The 16,106-nt window shown below is 41.8% G+C and overlaps 1 protein-coding gene across 4 annotated transcripts in view; it reads left to right on the top strand.

The window, feature by feature from the left end:
• Positions 1-14,879, top strand: part of lpp (LIM domain containing preferred translocation partner in lipoma) — a 160,099-nt gene extending 145,220 nt beyond the window's left edge. For all 4 annotated transcript variants that reach the window (XM_083940419.1, XM_083940416.1, XM_083940417.1 and 1 more), the window contains 3 exons: positions 2,830-3,008; positions 4,801-4,921; positions 7,272-14,879. In XM_083940419.1, coding sequence (XP_083796545.1) covers positions 2,830-3,008; positions 4,801-4,921; positions 7,272-7,400 — 429 coding nt within the window. In that variant the 3' untranslated portion in view covers positions 7,401-14,879. The remainder of the gene's footprint in view (positions 1-2,829; positions 3,009-4,800; positions 4,922-7,271) is intronic.
• The last annotated feature ends 1,227 nt before the right edge of the window (positions 14,880-16,106 follow it).

Below are 16,106 nucleotides of genomic sequence, written 5' to 3'. Positions count from 1 at the left end.
TTATTATTATTATTATTTAATCATTATTAAATTAAGTGCATTTGACTACCTTATAAAGCTCTAAACAAATATAACAACAAAATAATGTACTATTGCTATCATCATTGGCTCTGAAGTCAGTTTCATAATGGGTCTGTGTATGAAGGCAGGTCCAGTGAGTGGATTTATTAGTTGCACAGGTGCCTGAAGTGTAACAGTGGCAACACGCAGCTAAAAACCGCTAAACTTGTGGACATGTAGAGAAAGTTTTCTGAATTTCATGCTGGTTAAAATGTGTAAGCAGACAAGTGTTAAATGTAAGTCTAGAGGCAGTGTCACTTGATCCAATAAAGTTACCTATAACAAGCTGATTTACTATAGAAATTAGTAAAATGATCCCACTCCATTTTTAAATAAAGAGTCAAAACTACACTAACTGCTCAGGCCTCGTGTTCCGAGCAGAGCACACGGGACCTCTAAACTCCCTGTTACATGCTTTGTTTGCTGTCACAGTCTTCATTCCAACAGACAGCTGTGTCAAATGTCGTTTGCAAGCCCGTTGTTAAATAGTCAGAAGCTGGGCAGGACCGCGCGGGGCATCTTAGTGTTCAGTGTGAAACCATGATAGCACTTTGTAGCAAAAGCTAACGGCTTACCATGAAGAAAAAGGGGCCACAATTGACTTTACCGTACTCCGCTCACCCCTCAGTTCAGCAAGAGGCTGCCTGACCTAAATTCACTTTACCTCATCTGCCTAGACATTTGTTTAGCCTTCTGGGCAAACACTTAGAGAAATGTATGAGGGAGGGGGGGGGGGGTACATATGCTTGAGTACATCACATTTAGTCAGGGGAACAGCAAAACACGGACATCTGCAGACATATACAGCCCTCTAGTGGCAAACTGCAGACGACCTGATGGAGAGGGCATGAACGGATTTATGCTGGATTTCCTGAACCATCTGTGGATGTTGTACCCAAGCACAGACCAAAAGTCATGGACATGTTCTGTTTTGACATGACATTCACGTTTGTGTAAGAGGCCTGCGAAATGTTACTTAACACTAAATGAAAGGAGTCACAAGTGAATAAAAAATAACCAAGGCTGAGCAGAATGAATGAATTGAGGTCATAGAATCTTACCATCAGAGAGAAAGAGAGAAATTTTGTCTTTTGAGTACTGTACTCATTACAATGGCCCGGAGGAACCGTGTGCTGTGAAATCATATGCTCTAGTTAAGCTAAACAAGGGCAAGGTATTCCCACATGAAGGGCAGATGAGAATAAGTAAGCGGGAATGCAGACAGATGAGTAAGAGTTGAGGATGGTTTAGTGCTGTTTGGCCCCGGTATCTTACTCACATTCTCAGGTTGCAAATATATTCTCTCTCTCTCTCCATAACTACCTCTACCTCTCTCTGTCTCTGTGTGCGTGTGTGAGACAAACCTCGAGGGCTCAGTGCAGCAAGCTCATTAAAGGCTTCATTCCACTTCCAGGATCGAGCAGGATTGCAATATGGACATTGTTTATACACAAATGTTGCCCTGGGAATATTGTTTATTTCTATTACCGTGTTGGAGGGGGAAAAGAACAAATAAGAATGCAAAGCTTGTCTGCACACATTGCTTTTCATGAAATATTGCCTCTCCAGGAGTGCTTTGAAGAAACGGCCATTTTTCAAACCACCTTTTACAGCCTCGAGTCATCCATCAGCTGCTCTCATGTGTTGCCCTCTTAACCTCCGCTGACACAGGATTGGCATTGTGACAAGCAACAGCCTGACACCACACAGAATGATGTCACATTTTTACTTTGGCGTTCCAATCCTGTGAAGCTGCATTGCTCATTAGCATACAGACTATAAATGTCACTTCATGTACTCTGCAGCCGGACAATGGATGGTTGGGAGTTTACCTCGTCCAAGCGGTCATACAAGTGTCATTTTAAACGGCAGGGCCCAGCGGTGCGTCTGGGAGGCAGCCGATGACGCAGCGCAGTGTTGCTACACACCCCGAGCTGTGTTTGGAAACACTGAGGCAGCTTGCCACTACAGTGGGAGCCAATGGGAACAGCTGAACCGTGCACTTTTTAGCCCAGCCAAGCGCAAAAAGAGGGGGAGAGCAGAGAGACAGAGATCCAGGAAATGCCTGAGCGAGAAGCAGCGACAGCGGGGCCCATCAGCTCTCGCACAGCCACATCAGGCCGCACATTGATCACCCTCACATGATATATCCATCCCCAGTAATTGCATTGCTGTTTAGAGAGGCGGTCGTTATTTATGAAATATTGAAATAACAAATGGCGTCTCCCGGCAGATATTAAGAAGAGAGATGCCACAGATAAGTCAGAGGCAGGCGGCCGCCACGTCCCCCCGCGGGCCGCTTGCCCAGTCGCCTGGCTGCAGAAAACCTGCAGTCATCACAAAGTGGAAATATTTACTGCTCACACTCTTGCATATGGGAGGATGAAGTGTGGGTGAGGGCAGCTGAAAAATGACTGTGTTTGTGTTTCGAGGGGAGTGCTAATCACATTCCTTCAGCTTCAGAGGCATTTGAGGACAGCTGAGCTAAAGGTCCAGAGTGTGGATTTATTTGTTGCATGCACACAGATGGGAGCCCAGCCACCTGAAGTGCAACAGTAGCAACAGGCAGCTAAAAACCACAAACTCGAGGACATGGCGAGAATGTTTTCTGAATGTCATGCTGGTTAAAATGTGTTTGCAGACAAGTGTTAATTGTAAACAAGCGCTCAAAGGGTCTTTGGAAATGAATCATCAGAATCACTACATTCATCATCAGGTTTGTTGTGTAATCATGTGGGTGCCTGTGGGTTTGTGTGTTTGTGTCTACAGAACACTCTTGAGACCTGCACCATCTGCAGTAAGCCCATCATGGAGCGCATCCTGCGGGCTACAGGGAAAGCCTACCACCCTCACTGCTTCACCTGCGTGGTGTGTCACCGCAGCTTGGACGGCATCCCTTTCACTGTGGACGCTTCCAACCACATCCACTGCATTGAGGACTTCCACAAGTATGTTGTTTCTGCTTTCATCCGGTTTTAAATAAGTCACTAGCCCACAGAGAATTGGCACCAAACTCTGCCGTTACCCTCAGCTCCTCATCATGTTTTTCAGCTCATTGTTTGATTCAGTCTCATCGTTCTCCTGTCCAGGTGCAGCAGGCAGCAGTTATCAGTGTAAAAACTCTGCAGTGTATGCTACATACCCAGCTTCAAATTGCAAAGTCGTTGACTAGCCGGTGAACACAGTGGAGCATTTAGCAGCTAAAGAGCTAGATATTTCCCTCAGACAGCTTGAAATATCTTCGAATTTGTATAATAAACTGTATATATTGTTAGTTGTTAGATGGAATCTACTCCAATCCAACAAATGCCTTGATATTGTTTGTATAGGCTAACAGTTTTACCCCGATTCTATTAGCTTAACTAAACACATCCTCCCAACTAATTACTAGCAAGGCAGGAAACTAGCATACACATGGATCAGTTGTAGTGTAAAGTGGAGACTAGTAACTCACAGATTATCACTTGATTTAGCAGTTTCCCTCAGCTCCACAGAAGATCTCAGCATATTTCAGCTCTTTAGTTTGGATGTATGGTCCACAGCTTAACTGTTTTGGTTCACTTCAAAGGCTCTTATCAACCATGTTCTGATAAACCCTTTTTAAGCTTCTAGTATGGCACCAAAAAAAGCAGACAAAGCTAACAACTAGCTAGTGAGCTGAAGTAAAACTAGCTGACAATTATTTTTACAGCATTATCTTCGCTGCTTCTGCCTCTCTTTTCCTCGCTCTTCCTCAATGGACTGGCACCAGTTCCAGCAGCTGTGGTGCCCCAAAATGGCTAAAACTCAACTAATGCTGCTTTAAAATCCTTTGCTGACTGGACACATTCAGCTGCAGTATAGATATAAACCTAATCAGTCTGAGATCTTTTTGGGAAGTATTGCGGGTAATGTCACAAGCCCAATGACCTTATGAGATGCGGCTGTGGACATGAACGTTATAGTAAATTCCTTTCATTGTGTCACGCTCAACCTATTGCATAACCACCTTCTTACCAGAAATGTTCCTTTACTCAGTGACCAGAAGGGAAACAGAAGTCAACAGTGGGCTCTGTGGATGCACAGCTTTTTGTTTTGTGGAGTAGCTCCACTGGGCCGTTGTTTAATTCCACATGACAAGTGTGACCTGAACAGAGCAACCTTTTGTGTCGAGGAATCGTCACACCGGGCCTGAGCTTTTTCTCTGGTTGATACTGCATGTGTGGCTTCCCAAAGCCCTCTTCGCTTCCTGGTTCCCAAGCATTTAGTCAGCATCAGAAATAGAAGTGTCCACCAGCCTGCAGTCACCTGACACGACCTGAAATCTCAGTATGCTTTTCATATCCTCATTGACTCTATTCATAGACCTGTTCCCTCTGACGGCATTTCCAGAGTTACTGGAAGCTTGAAAATGCTGCTATGAAAGTCACTTCAGATATTTAACGTCCTTTTATGTTTTGCTCTGTTTATACAAAATATTTCAGAGAAGAGCTTTTAGTGCCACCTTGATGGTTGAGTGAATAAATAATTAAATGGAGGTAAAAATGCACAAGCTGTACCTTCTCCTTTGTTTGAATAATTGTATCATAATGTCTTGGCACTAAAGGTCTTTTTAATGTTTCCTATTTGAATGAATCTGTTGAATGAGGACAGATCACTAAAACTCTAATAGTAGACATGGTGTCAATGGAGACCACGTTGTGCCACAATATTTCCTATTGTTCTGAGCTCATTGCTGTTATTCTCGGTTCTGTCTGACAGGAAGTTTGCTCCACGCTGCTGTGTGTGCTCCGAGCCTATAATGCCAGCGCCAGGCCAAGAGGAGACCGTCCGTATTGTGGCCCTGGACCGCGACTTCCACGTGCAGTGTTACCGCTGTGAGGTATGTTCTCTATGTTCTCTATGTGTTTATCTCCTCTGGTATGTGAGCTCCATAATTAGCACTGGTTTTTGTACCCTGGTGCACAGCTCCAGGTGACATCATTATGGTATGAAGGTATAAGGCATATCATGCATGCCTGTCCCCCAAGTCACCTTTGCAGCAACACTGAATCATCCCTCTCTTACCTGCCTCGAAAAAATAGCTTTCCATCTCTCCTCTGCAAAGTTCACGGACTTACATAGTAACTAATCTGTCAGCCACCGCTGGCCGTCTGATTACATTACGTGCCCGACCAAAAGAGAAGTACTATAACGTGTCACATTGTCAAAGAGCCTTGCCAGTGTGAGTACACAGTGCGTTTGGCAGACATAAAGGTCAAAGGAAAGCAGATTAGTTGAGCAGAAGGGGCTCAACAAGGGAAGAATTTTGGCACCAGGGAGACAAGTAGATGGAGTCGTAGTTCTCGTGTGTATGTGTGTTTGACTGAGTAAAAATGTCCACATGGTTTTGTGTGCTTATTACCCTGTAAGACATTACGTAAAGCAGCAAACTGAAGGCTGGAGTCGGACTAAAGATCCACACAGTATTCTAATAGAGCAACAACATCTTTTTTTAGGAGCTTTTTCTCAGACATTGTCAAGTAAACAGCACAGAGCAGAGCAAGAGATAATTACAATCATTGCTCCGGTAGTATTGGTAATGTTATGACAGATAATTGAGAGTCAATCCACTCCCAGATTGAACCAATCAGAGCAGAGCTAGATACCACTGTTTCTTGTTGGCCACACAATAGGCCTCTAAAAGACGGACTAAAGTATAGAGAGTTTAGACAGAGAGGTCCACATAATTTACTAATATATTTATATCACTGTACTGTGTATGTAAATGCCATAAAATAATGGAAGAAGGCTCTCCATCGAGGTCTGTTCTCTCAAGTTGATCCAATCGTACTGGCCTATGGGAGTCTCCATCTTGTCAGACTTTGACTCCACCTCATTTCTTCTTACCAAAAAAGGGCATGTATGTGACATTGGGGGGAGGGACATACATCCATCTGGCTGACGTTTACCTCCGAGGTGAAGTGAGGGCCAGAGGCTAGCTGTCACTCAAGAGGCCACGCCCCTAATTATTCATACACTTTAACCTCCAATAAAATAAAAACTAGCCTGGTACAAAAAAATTCACCCCCCTCAGTGTTGTCATGGTGATATGACCTAAACATACAGACTATAATGTTTTTTTGTACCAGGCCTTAAATGGGTTTAATGATGCTGTGAAAACAGCCTGTTTAACATGGGGGTCAATGAGAAACTGCTCTATTATGAAACCTACTACTGAACACTCAGAGAACTGCAGTTTTTGGCAGTTCCTTATTGGATCAACCAGGAAGTCGCTATAGTTGGGGCTTGGTGAATGCTAACATCAGTATGCTAACCTCATGATGTTTAACAGTAATTTTGTCTACCATAATCTAAGGATGTCCCAATGTGAGTCTGTTTATTTCGATCCAAAATCCAAAATTCCTACGATTAAAGACGTAGATGTACAATAAAAAACATTATAGTCTCTGAGATCAAAGTGGTAAATGTCTGAGAGAAAACACAAATTTACGAGAAAGAATTTAATATTCTCACTGTTTTTGAAGTCACAAATTTTGTTCCTGATGCACAAAAGCCATCGTTGCATCCAAATCATGTTCTTTTCTTCTGAGTAGACCCAATTCACACCGGTTTCTGGATGCTTCTAATAATTCTGGGCTAAAGTCACAAGTATTTCCTTTTTGTTAAATCCAATTGAGAAGTAAAATTTGTTAGGTCATTCACTCCAGGAATAATACACAGCAAGCAGTGGAGTCTGTGGTGTGACAGGGTTGATTCAACCTTGCAAAGTGAAGCAATGACCCAAAAACCAGGAGTTCTTTCTACAACAGCCCTAATACCCCATCGTAAAATACAGAAGGTCCTAATTTGATTATCATTAAATTATTGATATGAATTGATTGAAAGTGTAAATGGAAGAATGGGACTCCTGAAATTGATGTGTATAATCAGCTCGAGAGAAGAACACGCCTCTGTAGAACTGTTGGGACTACAAAACACAGTGCAAACCCTCAGGGGTTAAGAGAAAGTGCTCTTTGGACTGTTCCCCAGCAGTTACCAGTTATTGTCCCTCCAGACTGCCCAGCTGCTAGAGCCTCAGCCTCCTGTGACTTGACACTGGCTGAGTTTTGAAATGCAGTAAATGTCTCATTTATGGTGTGAGCACAGTGAGCGTATGGATGTGGCTGATGGGTGAGCGTGGCTAATGGCTGTTTGTGTTTGTGGACTAACAGAGTATCTGTGTCCTGCAGGACTGTGGCTCCCTGCTCTCAGAGGGGGATAACCAGGGCTGCTACCCTCTGGACGGACATGTCCTCTGCAAAAACTGTAACACCAGCCGCATCCAGGACCTCACCGCCAAGGCCACCACTGACCTCTGAACAACCCGCCAGCCGGTCACCTCCACTGTGATAACCCAACGCTCGCTCTCTCTATCTTTCTTTCTCTCTCTTTCTCTTTCTTTCTCTTTCTCTCTCTCTCTCTCTCTCTCTCTCTCTCTCTCTCTCTCTCTCTCTCTCTCTCTCTCTCTCTCTCTCTCTCTCTTTCTGTCTCTCCCTCTCTCTTTCTTTCTCTTGCAAACATACCGATCCACAGAAGCTTGCATTCCTCTGCATACATACACACACACACGCACACACAACACACACAAATATATATATATATATTCACTCTCAGTAACAAGAAGTAGCACCACGTGTTCACCTGCATACATGTATCTATTGACTTGGTACAACCACAGCAGACAAGGCTGTGAGTTTTTAAAAATGTTTTATTATGTTGTTAAAGTGATAGCTCAACATTTTGGGAAATGCACTTATACAGTGAGTTAAATGAGAACATTGATGCCACTTTCATGTCAGTGCACTAAATATCAAGCTGCAGTCAGTTAGTGACAGTTAGCTCAGCACCTAGTCTGGCTCTGTTTGAAGTTTTAAAAGGAGTCTGTATCCTTAAGGCTCACACATGAGATGGTTATTCTCATGTGGGGTTTCACAGGGGCTGTGGGCGGCTTCTGGACAAGAAATAGTAATGTAAAACTGCAACTTGTCACTTATCACTGATCATTGTCACAACACTTTTTTGTACAGAATGAAAAAAGCAAGATATAGCGTTATACTTAGTGAGCCTTAGAGATGCTGGTACCTTTGACAGAACCAGGCTAAATCTTTCCTTTATACTGAGCTAAGCTTAATATGTAGCCATATATTGACCGTACAGATATAAAAGAGGTATCAATCTTCTCATCTAAGGGTGTTTTAAATCGTACTCATGTGTGAACACAGTAATCACACTTGTGTGGACAAAAACAACGAACCAAGGCCTTTTGAGGAGGTGGTCTCAATCTGGGAACGTGATCCGACCCAACGAGCAGGTGAACTCTGCAAGTTTGTCGCCAGGTGTGCTTTGTATGCTGGGATGTGGCAGAACAAGCAAACTGTAGCAGCTTGTGTAGCAGCAGTAGCAGCTGGCCGGAGAAGGGCAATGTTTCTCTTTCAGAAATCTGCACTGGTCGAGAACACAGGACCTTTTTCCCGTATTTGCTTTCTTGCTCTGGCCTCAGACACATCTGACCAATAAGAGGGGTGAATATTCTCATGAGGTTTGTAATGATGTATTTTGGTCCGCTTTGATTTTTTCTCTGTGTGAAAAGAAACTGAGCCAAGGGGGAAAATGCTCCAAATTTATAAACTCAGCAACTGATTCAGAACACAGCAAACCAACTGTAGGTGTAAAAAGGCACTAACTCGCAAGTAAGCATATTTCCCAAAATGTCAAACTATTTCTTAAAATCACTCCAAATCCATCAGTTAACACATAACTTATATACATCATCACTCAGTGTTATTTAATCACCATCGACTAACATGTCCTTGCCAGGATGCGCATGTGTGCATGCAAGCCCACATTTTTCTTGCCGACTGGTTCTTTTGATCAAAGATGGCGTCTGACTCCACCAAAACATGCAACATGTTGACGCACCTGCCCGGCAGGTGAAGACGGATGGATGTATGACTGCAGCTGTATCAGTATTTGGAAAAAACCATGAGCATACATACATGTTGGTGAGGACGTTCTTTTTATTCTTTAGTGTTTAACAGTGCAAATCCACGGTACACCAATAGGGATAATATTACACACGGAAGCTCATTATTGCAGAACAATTCTGCATAACTGAACACCAAAGAATTGAACTTAAACTGCCATATATACTGTGTACGTATTTTGTATGCAACTACATTAAATGTTCCTAACATTATATTGATCAGGACCACAGGAATCACAATTAGTAATTCTCAGTGTCGAAGACATAACCCTCAATAGGCAGCTGTTGAATGCAATTCCCTTTTTAACGTAATATTTGCTTTGTACTTTTAATTCAAATTTGCTTTTATGTATACAATAGATTATTTTCTGTCAGCCTGAACAGTACAATCATGGCGCTCCGTTCATATAGAAACAGCCCTATAGTTGAGTTTAATTATATAGTTTCATATGTAACTTCCTTCATTTACAATGATATAGATTAGATTAGTGATCGTACTTTAAGCGGTTTGGTAGACATAACGGATTAGAAACGGCTATGCAATTTTTGATGTTAATTGCATCGACACTTTATAAGAAATTTTATGAATAAGGAAATATTTTACCTGTACAGATTCAAGCATAAGTGTCCTTATAGTAATCCTTTAATCAAAACTGTGCTGTTGGTACTGTGTCGCTGTGCTGTATGTCAGTATTGATTGTACCATTGACACTCATCTTTTATATTTAGTGTTTGTTTAAAGTTGATGGGCGAAGAAGGGACCATGAGAGTTTCCCACAAATGTGTGATTTTATTATTTGTTCCATCCAAGAATCACAGTCAGTTGACCAGTAGCTTGACTGCTTGGTTTTACTTTATTATAATTATTAGAGCAATAAGGTGATTGTGAGTTAAAGGTACCCCGTGGAGTTTTTAACCACTAATAACACTGTGGAGCCATGTTTTTATCGTCGGGTCACCGTTTGTTTGATTCTTGCACACACACATGTATCCATAACAATAATTTGTAAATACAAATATATTTTTGTCTGTTCATTTTTAGTTTCCAAAGGGTGTTATCAACGGTGCAGACCAAAATGCATCTGAAAACAATTATTTAGACCCACAACCAATAAGAGCAACGAAACAATGTAGTTCTGAGCGACACATGCAAGTTGGGGCGAAGCAGGAAAACAATGGCAGCCGGGAACAAACTTGGTCAGGTAACAGCTAAAGAGGGCACTAAAATGCGTTTCTGAAAACATTTAATGTTAAGAAATAGTCAATACAGTAACAGAATATAGAGTCATTTGATCAGCACTGCCTAGTTTGAGAGTTTGATCCGAGTTTTGTGAGCCTAGTAAACTGCGCTGGACGGACCTGAAGACTGGGCGGTGATGCTGTCAGTCATCGTCTTAAACCCGGCTCACATGAGGTAAACACTTGATTGGTCCACAGAGGGCCTGGACGACTGGAAATCTGTCTGAACGGGAGAGAAGCCAGACGTTTCTGCCAGAACAAATGAAACATGGGTTTGGCAGGTTCATCTGGTTTCCAGGCTACACAGAAATGTGTTTCTGAAAACATTTGAGGTGAAAAAGACACAGTTACAGAATCTTGATTCCTAGTTGATCAGCACTGCTTGGTTTGACAGTTTGATTAGAGTTTCATGAGGCTGCGCTGGGGGTCTTACTTTACATGTGTGTGTCCAAGGGCCCATTGTGTCGTAGTCTGTCCATGGCTGTAGGCATCACAGCGCGTTTTTTGCAACTGATGTCGCGTTAATCCGCTAATCGACAGTTGTTGGCAGCAATGAGAAAAGAAGCGCAGCAATGCTAAAGCAGCGAAAAAGATTACAAGCCAGCAAATACGGATGGAAACGTGCAATTTATAGTGTACAAACAATCGGCTTTGCAAATGTGTATTCAGAAAGGAAATTAATTCATCAAGTTTGCATTTTGATGTTCAATTTGTTTACAAGAAAACTCCACAGGGTACCTTTTAAAAGACAAAGACGATGTGGTTAATAAGTACTGGTCTGCCTATTTATCTCTCTGGAGTTGGATAAGTTTACAGTATTTCCCAAACCCCGACTACAGATGTCTTGTGCATGTGTATGGATATATTATAAACAAAGAGAGTCATTAGAAGTTTGAGAGATTTCTCTTTTTCACACATTGAGTGTTAAGTGTTTAGTGCCAGAAAGTGATTATACCAACGAATGAACGGTCTCTACTGTAATCAGTCTGTCTGGTTACTTCAGATTCTTTGTGGTCAAGTGTGAACCAGGGTTACACATTGTAAATAACTGTGCTAATAAGCTCATTAATAAATGAACAGTAGAATCATCAGACCTTTTTGCAGTAGGAAACGTTACAGTGAAAGCTTTGCACTGTTGCTCCTCTAGAATATTCTCAGGAATTTTCCATTAATATTTGGAGTGCAGTACAAATATTTCCCAAACAAAATATAACAAGAATTTAACAGTCAAGTGAAACACTCTTTGAGAAAAAGTTGCAATGGTTCCTAAAAATGGGTCACAAAACTTAAGTTCCAGGGCCTTTTATTTCATATAAACATAGATATTGTAATCTGTGTTATTACATAAATAGATAGTTTTTTTTAACAGTTTTTATTTTACTACTTTAAAAGAGTGCGTACAGTATATGACACCAGCTACACTAGAATGTGATTACGTAGAACTGGTTATTAGGCAAAAAATCCACACAATTGGAGCCTTCACGTCCTATGGAAACTTGGTAAATACCAAAATCCGACATGAAAATTGCACATGAATACCCCCTCTGTGGTAATTTCCACTGGGGAGCTCATAGAATATTTTAATACGCAAGTTGCTGAGATGAGATAACCTTTGACCTTTTCAACATGGCGGAGCGCAACGCAAGAGTCTACTTTATTATAACAAGACTGTTTTTGAGCTGGTAGGGAAGGTTATGTGCTTCAGATATGTTTCTTCTATTCATGATCTATAAAAAATACAGTATATTATTTACCGTTTTTGTTTGGATAAATCTTCTTGCTGTAGCTGATGAATTAGGCAGTTTAAAATGGTTTTCCCCAAGTAACAGGTCAGGATCTGTGAGTCCGCCATGTTTCATTTAACTCAACAACAGACGCGCTAGAACACAGCGCACTGGTAATTTTCAGTTTACAAGTGGAAAGGACCATCTTTTCCATAGCCCGTGAAGGCAACATATATATCATAATGTCACAGATTAGTATGACATGTTTGTCGACAAAGGTCCATACATGGCATCCAGACCTGCCGGGATAATTAGACAGCAATGTCACAGGAGACACAAAGGAAGATTTCAGTGACTAAATAGGAAGAGATGCAAAGAACATAACACAGCTAGTGAAAAAAAAACATCATCTGAGCAAAAGTAGTGCAGTGATGCTCATTTAAAATTCCCATTCAGGTGCTTTTTATAGCCAATTGGCTCTAAAACCAATACTAGCTCAATCAGTAAGGGGACCTTTGTGCTTTGGCTTTCAAAGGTCTTTTTCTGAAGCCAAAATGGTTTCCATTATTCAGATCTGCCTCTGGTTCTTGCTCTACAGGAAAACATGTCACTGTGATACTGTAGCAATACGTAGTGTCAACCTTTGCTGTGCTTTCGAGGCTGATCATTGCACGGTTGAATCATTCTAGTTTTGTGTTAAACTTAAAGGTGACGGTGTGAAGAAGTACACAGTCATCAACATCATGCTGAAATGCAGTTGCAGGAAGTGTCTTTCCACAGTAGCCTTTTAGGTTTGAACATTTTTGGAAAATGTGCCATGACAATCAAACCTTAATTTATTTTTATGTAAAGTATGCAGTAGATTAGAATTGATGTTGACACCTTGTGCATGTTTGAAAAGACTCACCACGGTTATACAGCCCAAAAAGAGCTGCTGTTGAGTTTGGTAAAGGATGTGAGGTCATTTAAAACTGTGCAAATCATTTTTTTTATAACAATGTGTAATGTAAATGGGGTGACTCATAGTGACAAACCCTGACACAGCAAACAGGTGAAGTTACAGAACATTTCCACTAGATCTGGCGACGGAGGCCATCTCAACACTTTCTATTCCTTTCCTATGGAGAGCAGGAGAAGCAGTGCATGGTGGGAGTGCTGCGGTGCGTTTGCTTGTCTGTGTTTGCATAAAGTTGACTAGATTTCAACTTCCGTCCAGCAGCTCGCTCATGAAACCTGGAGCATGCTGTCAAACTAAGCGATTCGAAGATAAAACAAGATTCAGCAGCGCCTATTTCTCAGATGCTTTCAGAAATAGACTTTAGAGGATAGTTTAGATGGAATAACAGAAGGTTTATGAGCGCCATTCTGTTTCCTGTTTGAAAGGGGGAGCAGAGAACCAGGGACCACCCAACTTTCAGCGCGTTTGTCCAGCCAGGTGCATCCCACGATAGCGTACAGTCACCTGTTTTTTCAGTGGTTACGGCCATCACGTAGCCAGTCTAGTTAAGCAGCGCATCCCTTTACCTTCTCGCTGGATCTTGTGGAAATACCCCGTTAGCAGCTGGCTGGTGAACATAGTGGAGTGTTTGTCTTTTCACACTGCCCCTAAGATGCTAAAAATATGAATTGATGCAGTTTTTTGCATATTATTTAATATAGAAAATAAGTTAGCAATTGCCATTTTAAATTGTAGGCTAGATTATAGGTAAACAGTAAAAATATTATACAGCCAAAATACATGGGGAACCAATGCGCAGCGTACGTAGATAAGGTGCAGCAGGGTCTTTTACCTGCTACACAGACTCGTCCAGTAGCGTGTTTCGAGCGACAGAGCATCGAGTTGCCTGCTCCTCATAAACATAGAGTTGAGGTCTACGTTACTTTATGCAAATCATGGGCGTCCAGCTCAACACTCAGCCTCGCATAACTCCTGAAGACCTTTGAAATTCATCAGTGATTCAGCAACTGCATAGCTTATTTCTTGAGGAAACGCATTTTGCTGAACTCTTTTGGTAATATCAGAGAAAGTTTCCAAATGAGCTGCTACGGTGGTCTTTATTTCAATTCTCATGGAAGCAGCCATCGTGGTCATTTTCTCAGTTGTTCAGCGGTCATTGAGGAAAAATTGATAACTGCCAGTAACAAGCCCATCATCATCTGGATATGCACCCCATGCATTTTGGCCATAATACTGTATGTCTAATGCCTTTTTCTGCTTTTAAATGATTTAGATGACATGTTTCAAACTGTTTTATTATTGGCTTATTAGCACATGTTTTCTACAACGCCTACCCAGTGACAGAGTTAAGCCTCAATGTGCCATAAAAGCTGTATTAAACTCTCCTGTTTAGTATTTGTACGGGCTGTCTGTGGACACATCACACATCTTTGGGGGAGCATATCTGACAAGAAGCTTGATGCAACAAGTATAAAGAAAAGACCGTAATGATTTTTTTGTTTGTTCAGTGTATTTGTGTTGTCTACTGTCTTTGTTCTACCCATGTGTGTAAAAGTGCCTTTGGCTGAGCAGTATTGAATCACTATACTGTTGCTGTGTATTTCATGTTTTGCCGTGCCTCACTCAAAGATGTTGCCATGTTTACTTGTCTTTACCAAAGTAAATAAAGAAGATCCCTTTGTTTGGGCCTACTCTGTACCCATACATAGATGTTTTCATCAGCCGCGGTGTTTAAGGCTACGGCAGCAGACTCTTAAATGGTGTTGAGTGTGAAACTCGCCTTAAAGAGCTTGACCCTCCGTTGTTAAAGCAAAGCATCTTTTCTTGATCTTTGGAAGGGGCATGTAGTCAACTGGTGTTTTTTTCTCTCTTCAATAAAAGCTTTGCAATAGCATCACGTCTCTGTGTCCTTGTTTACTTTTAGTCTTTTGCAGTATTTTGTTGAATTATATGCTTAAATATAAAAATTTTACTTCCCGATTTAGACCAAAGCTGTCCTGCCTGTGTGTGCAGCCTAATCCCCCCCTGGCGCTGGTTAACATTAGCCCTTTGGCTTCTGCTCCATCGGATTGCCCAGGTAATGAGCTCCTTCTCTCTGTCTTCTCCTCTTGCTCTCCTGAAACCCCCGGTGACCTCCTGAGCAGCGTACCTGCGAATGAAAGAGATTTATTCCCAACAAGTATAACCCAGGGCACCTTCACTCTCTTTAGGAGTCATTAAAAGCCCTTCAGTGGCAGCGAATGCCCCGCTCTTACACAGACTCGATTCATTTCCTCCTGTCTTATGCTGTCCCCAACTGCTCTTTAGACGAATTGGAATCACCTGCTTAATAGAAATCCTACACTCGCAATGGTCTTTAGAGTGTACATCTGGGACAACAGTTTAATTACACAGAGATACAGTGTTCACTTTTCTTTCTTTTTTTTTTTTCTTGTGGCCAAGATCAACAAATGCACTCTGCTATGAAGTATTCTTACTGCTGGGATCAGCCTGATGGAGTTGTTGGAATAATTTAAAGACCCCCTGAAAGTCTTTTTTTTTTTCATACTGTCGCCTCCCCAAGACACGCTTGATTTAATCCTTTCCATTTGTCAACTTTACTTGTGTGCTGCGTATCAGCAGTAAGTCAGTGAGCATTTCATTTCCTCCCTGCAGATTGCAAAATTGAAACAGCACTCTGAAATCTAAGAGCGGGCAAAGTGATCTCTATGGACACAACTAGGTATTATTTGTCAGAAACAAAACAGCAGCAGCAGCCAGTGCTGTAGCAGGATTTCAAATGAAACAGAAATATTTATCCACAGCAGACTGGATGCTTACAGTAAATACAGTAGGTGTATCGGGTCTGATGTGACCTGGAATGCATGTATTCACCCCCTTATTCCTCCGTTTGTAAAGTGGAGATTTTGGAATGGGAGCAACGTGGAAATTTCCTAGTAATTTTTTTCAAAACACGCTGGAGGCGAGTGTGTGTGCGTGCATGCCTGCGTGAGTGTGTGTAAGAGAGAGAGAGAGAGTCCCTCTAGCAGTTTAGCCGAGGACTTGCTTTACTGCACATAAATCTTGTGTTTACAAACAATTTGATGAGTGATGGGCCCTCGAGCTAACATGATGTACCCTC

Source organism: Echiichthys vipera, assembly GCF_963691815.1.
Source record: "Echiichthys vipera genome assembly, chromosome: 3".
Classification (NCBI taxonomy): domain Eukaryota; kingdom Metazoa; phylum Chordata; class Actinopteri; order Perciformes; family Trachinidae; genus Echiichthys; species Echiichthys vipera.
This window is presented reverse-complemented; position numbering and strand designations above follow the sequence as displayed.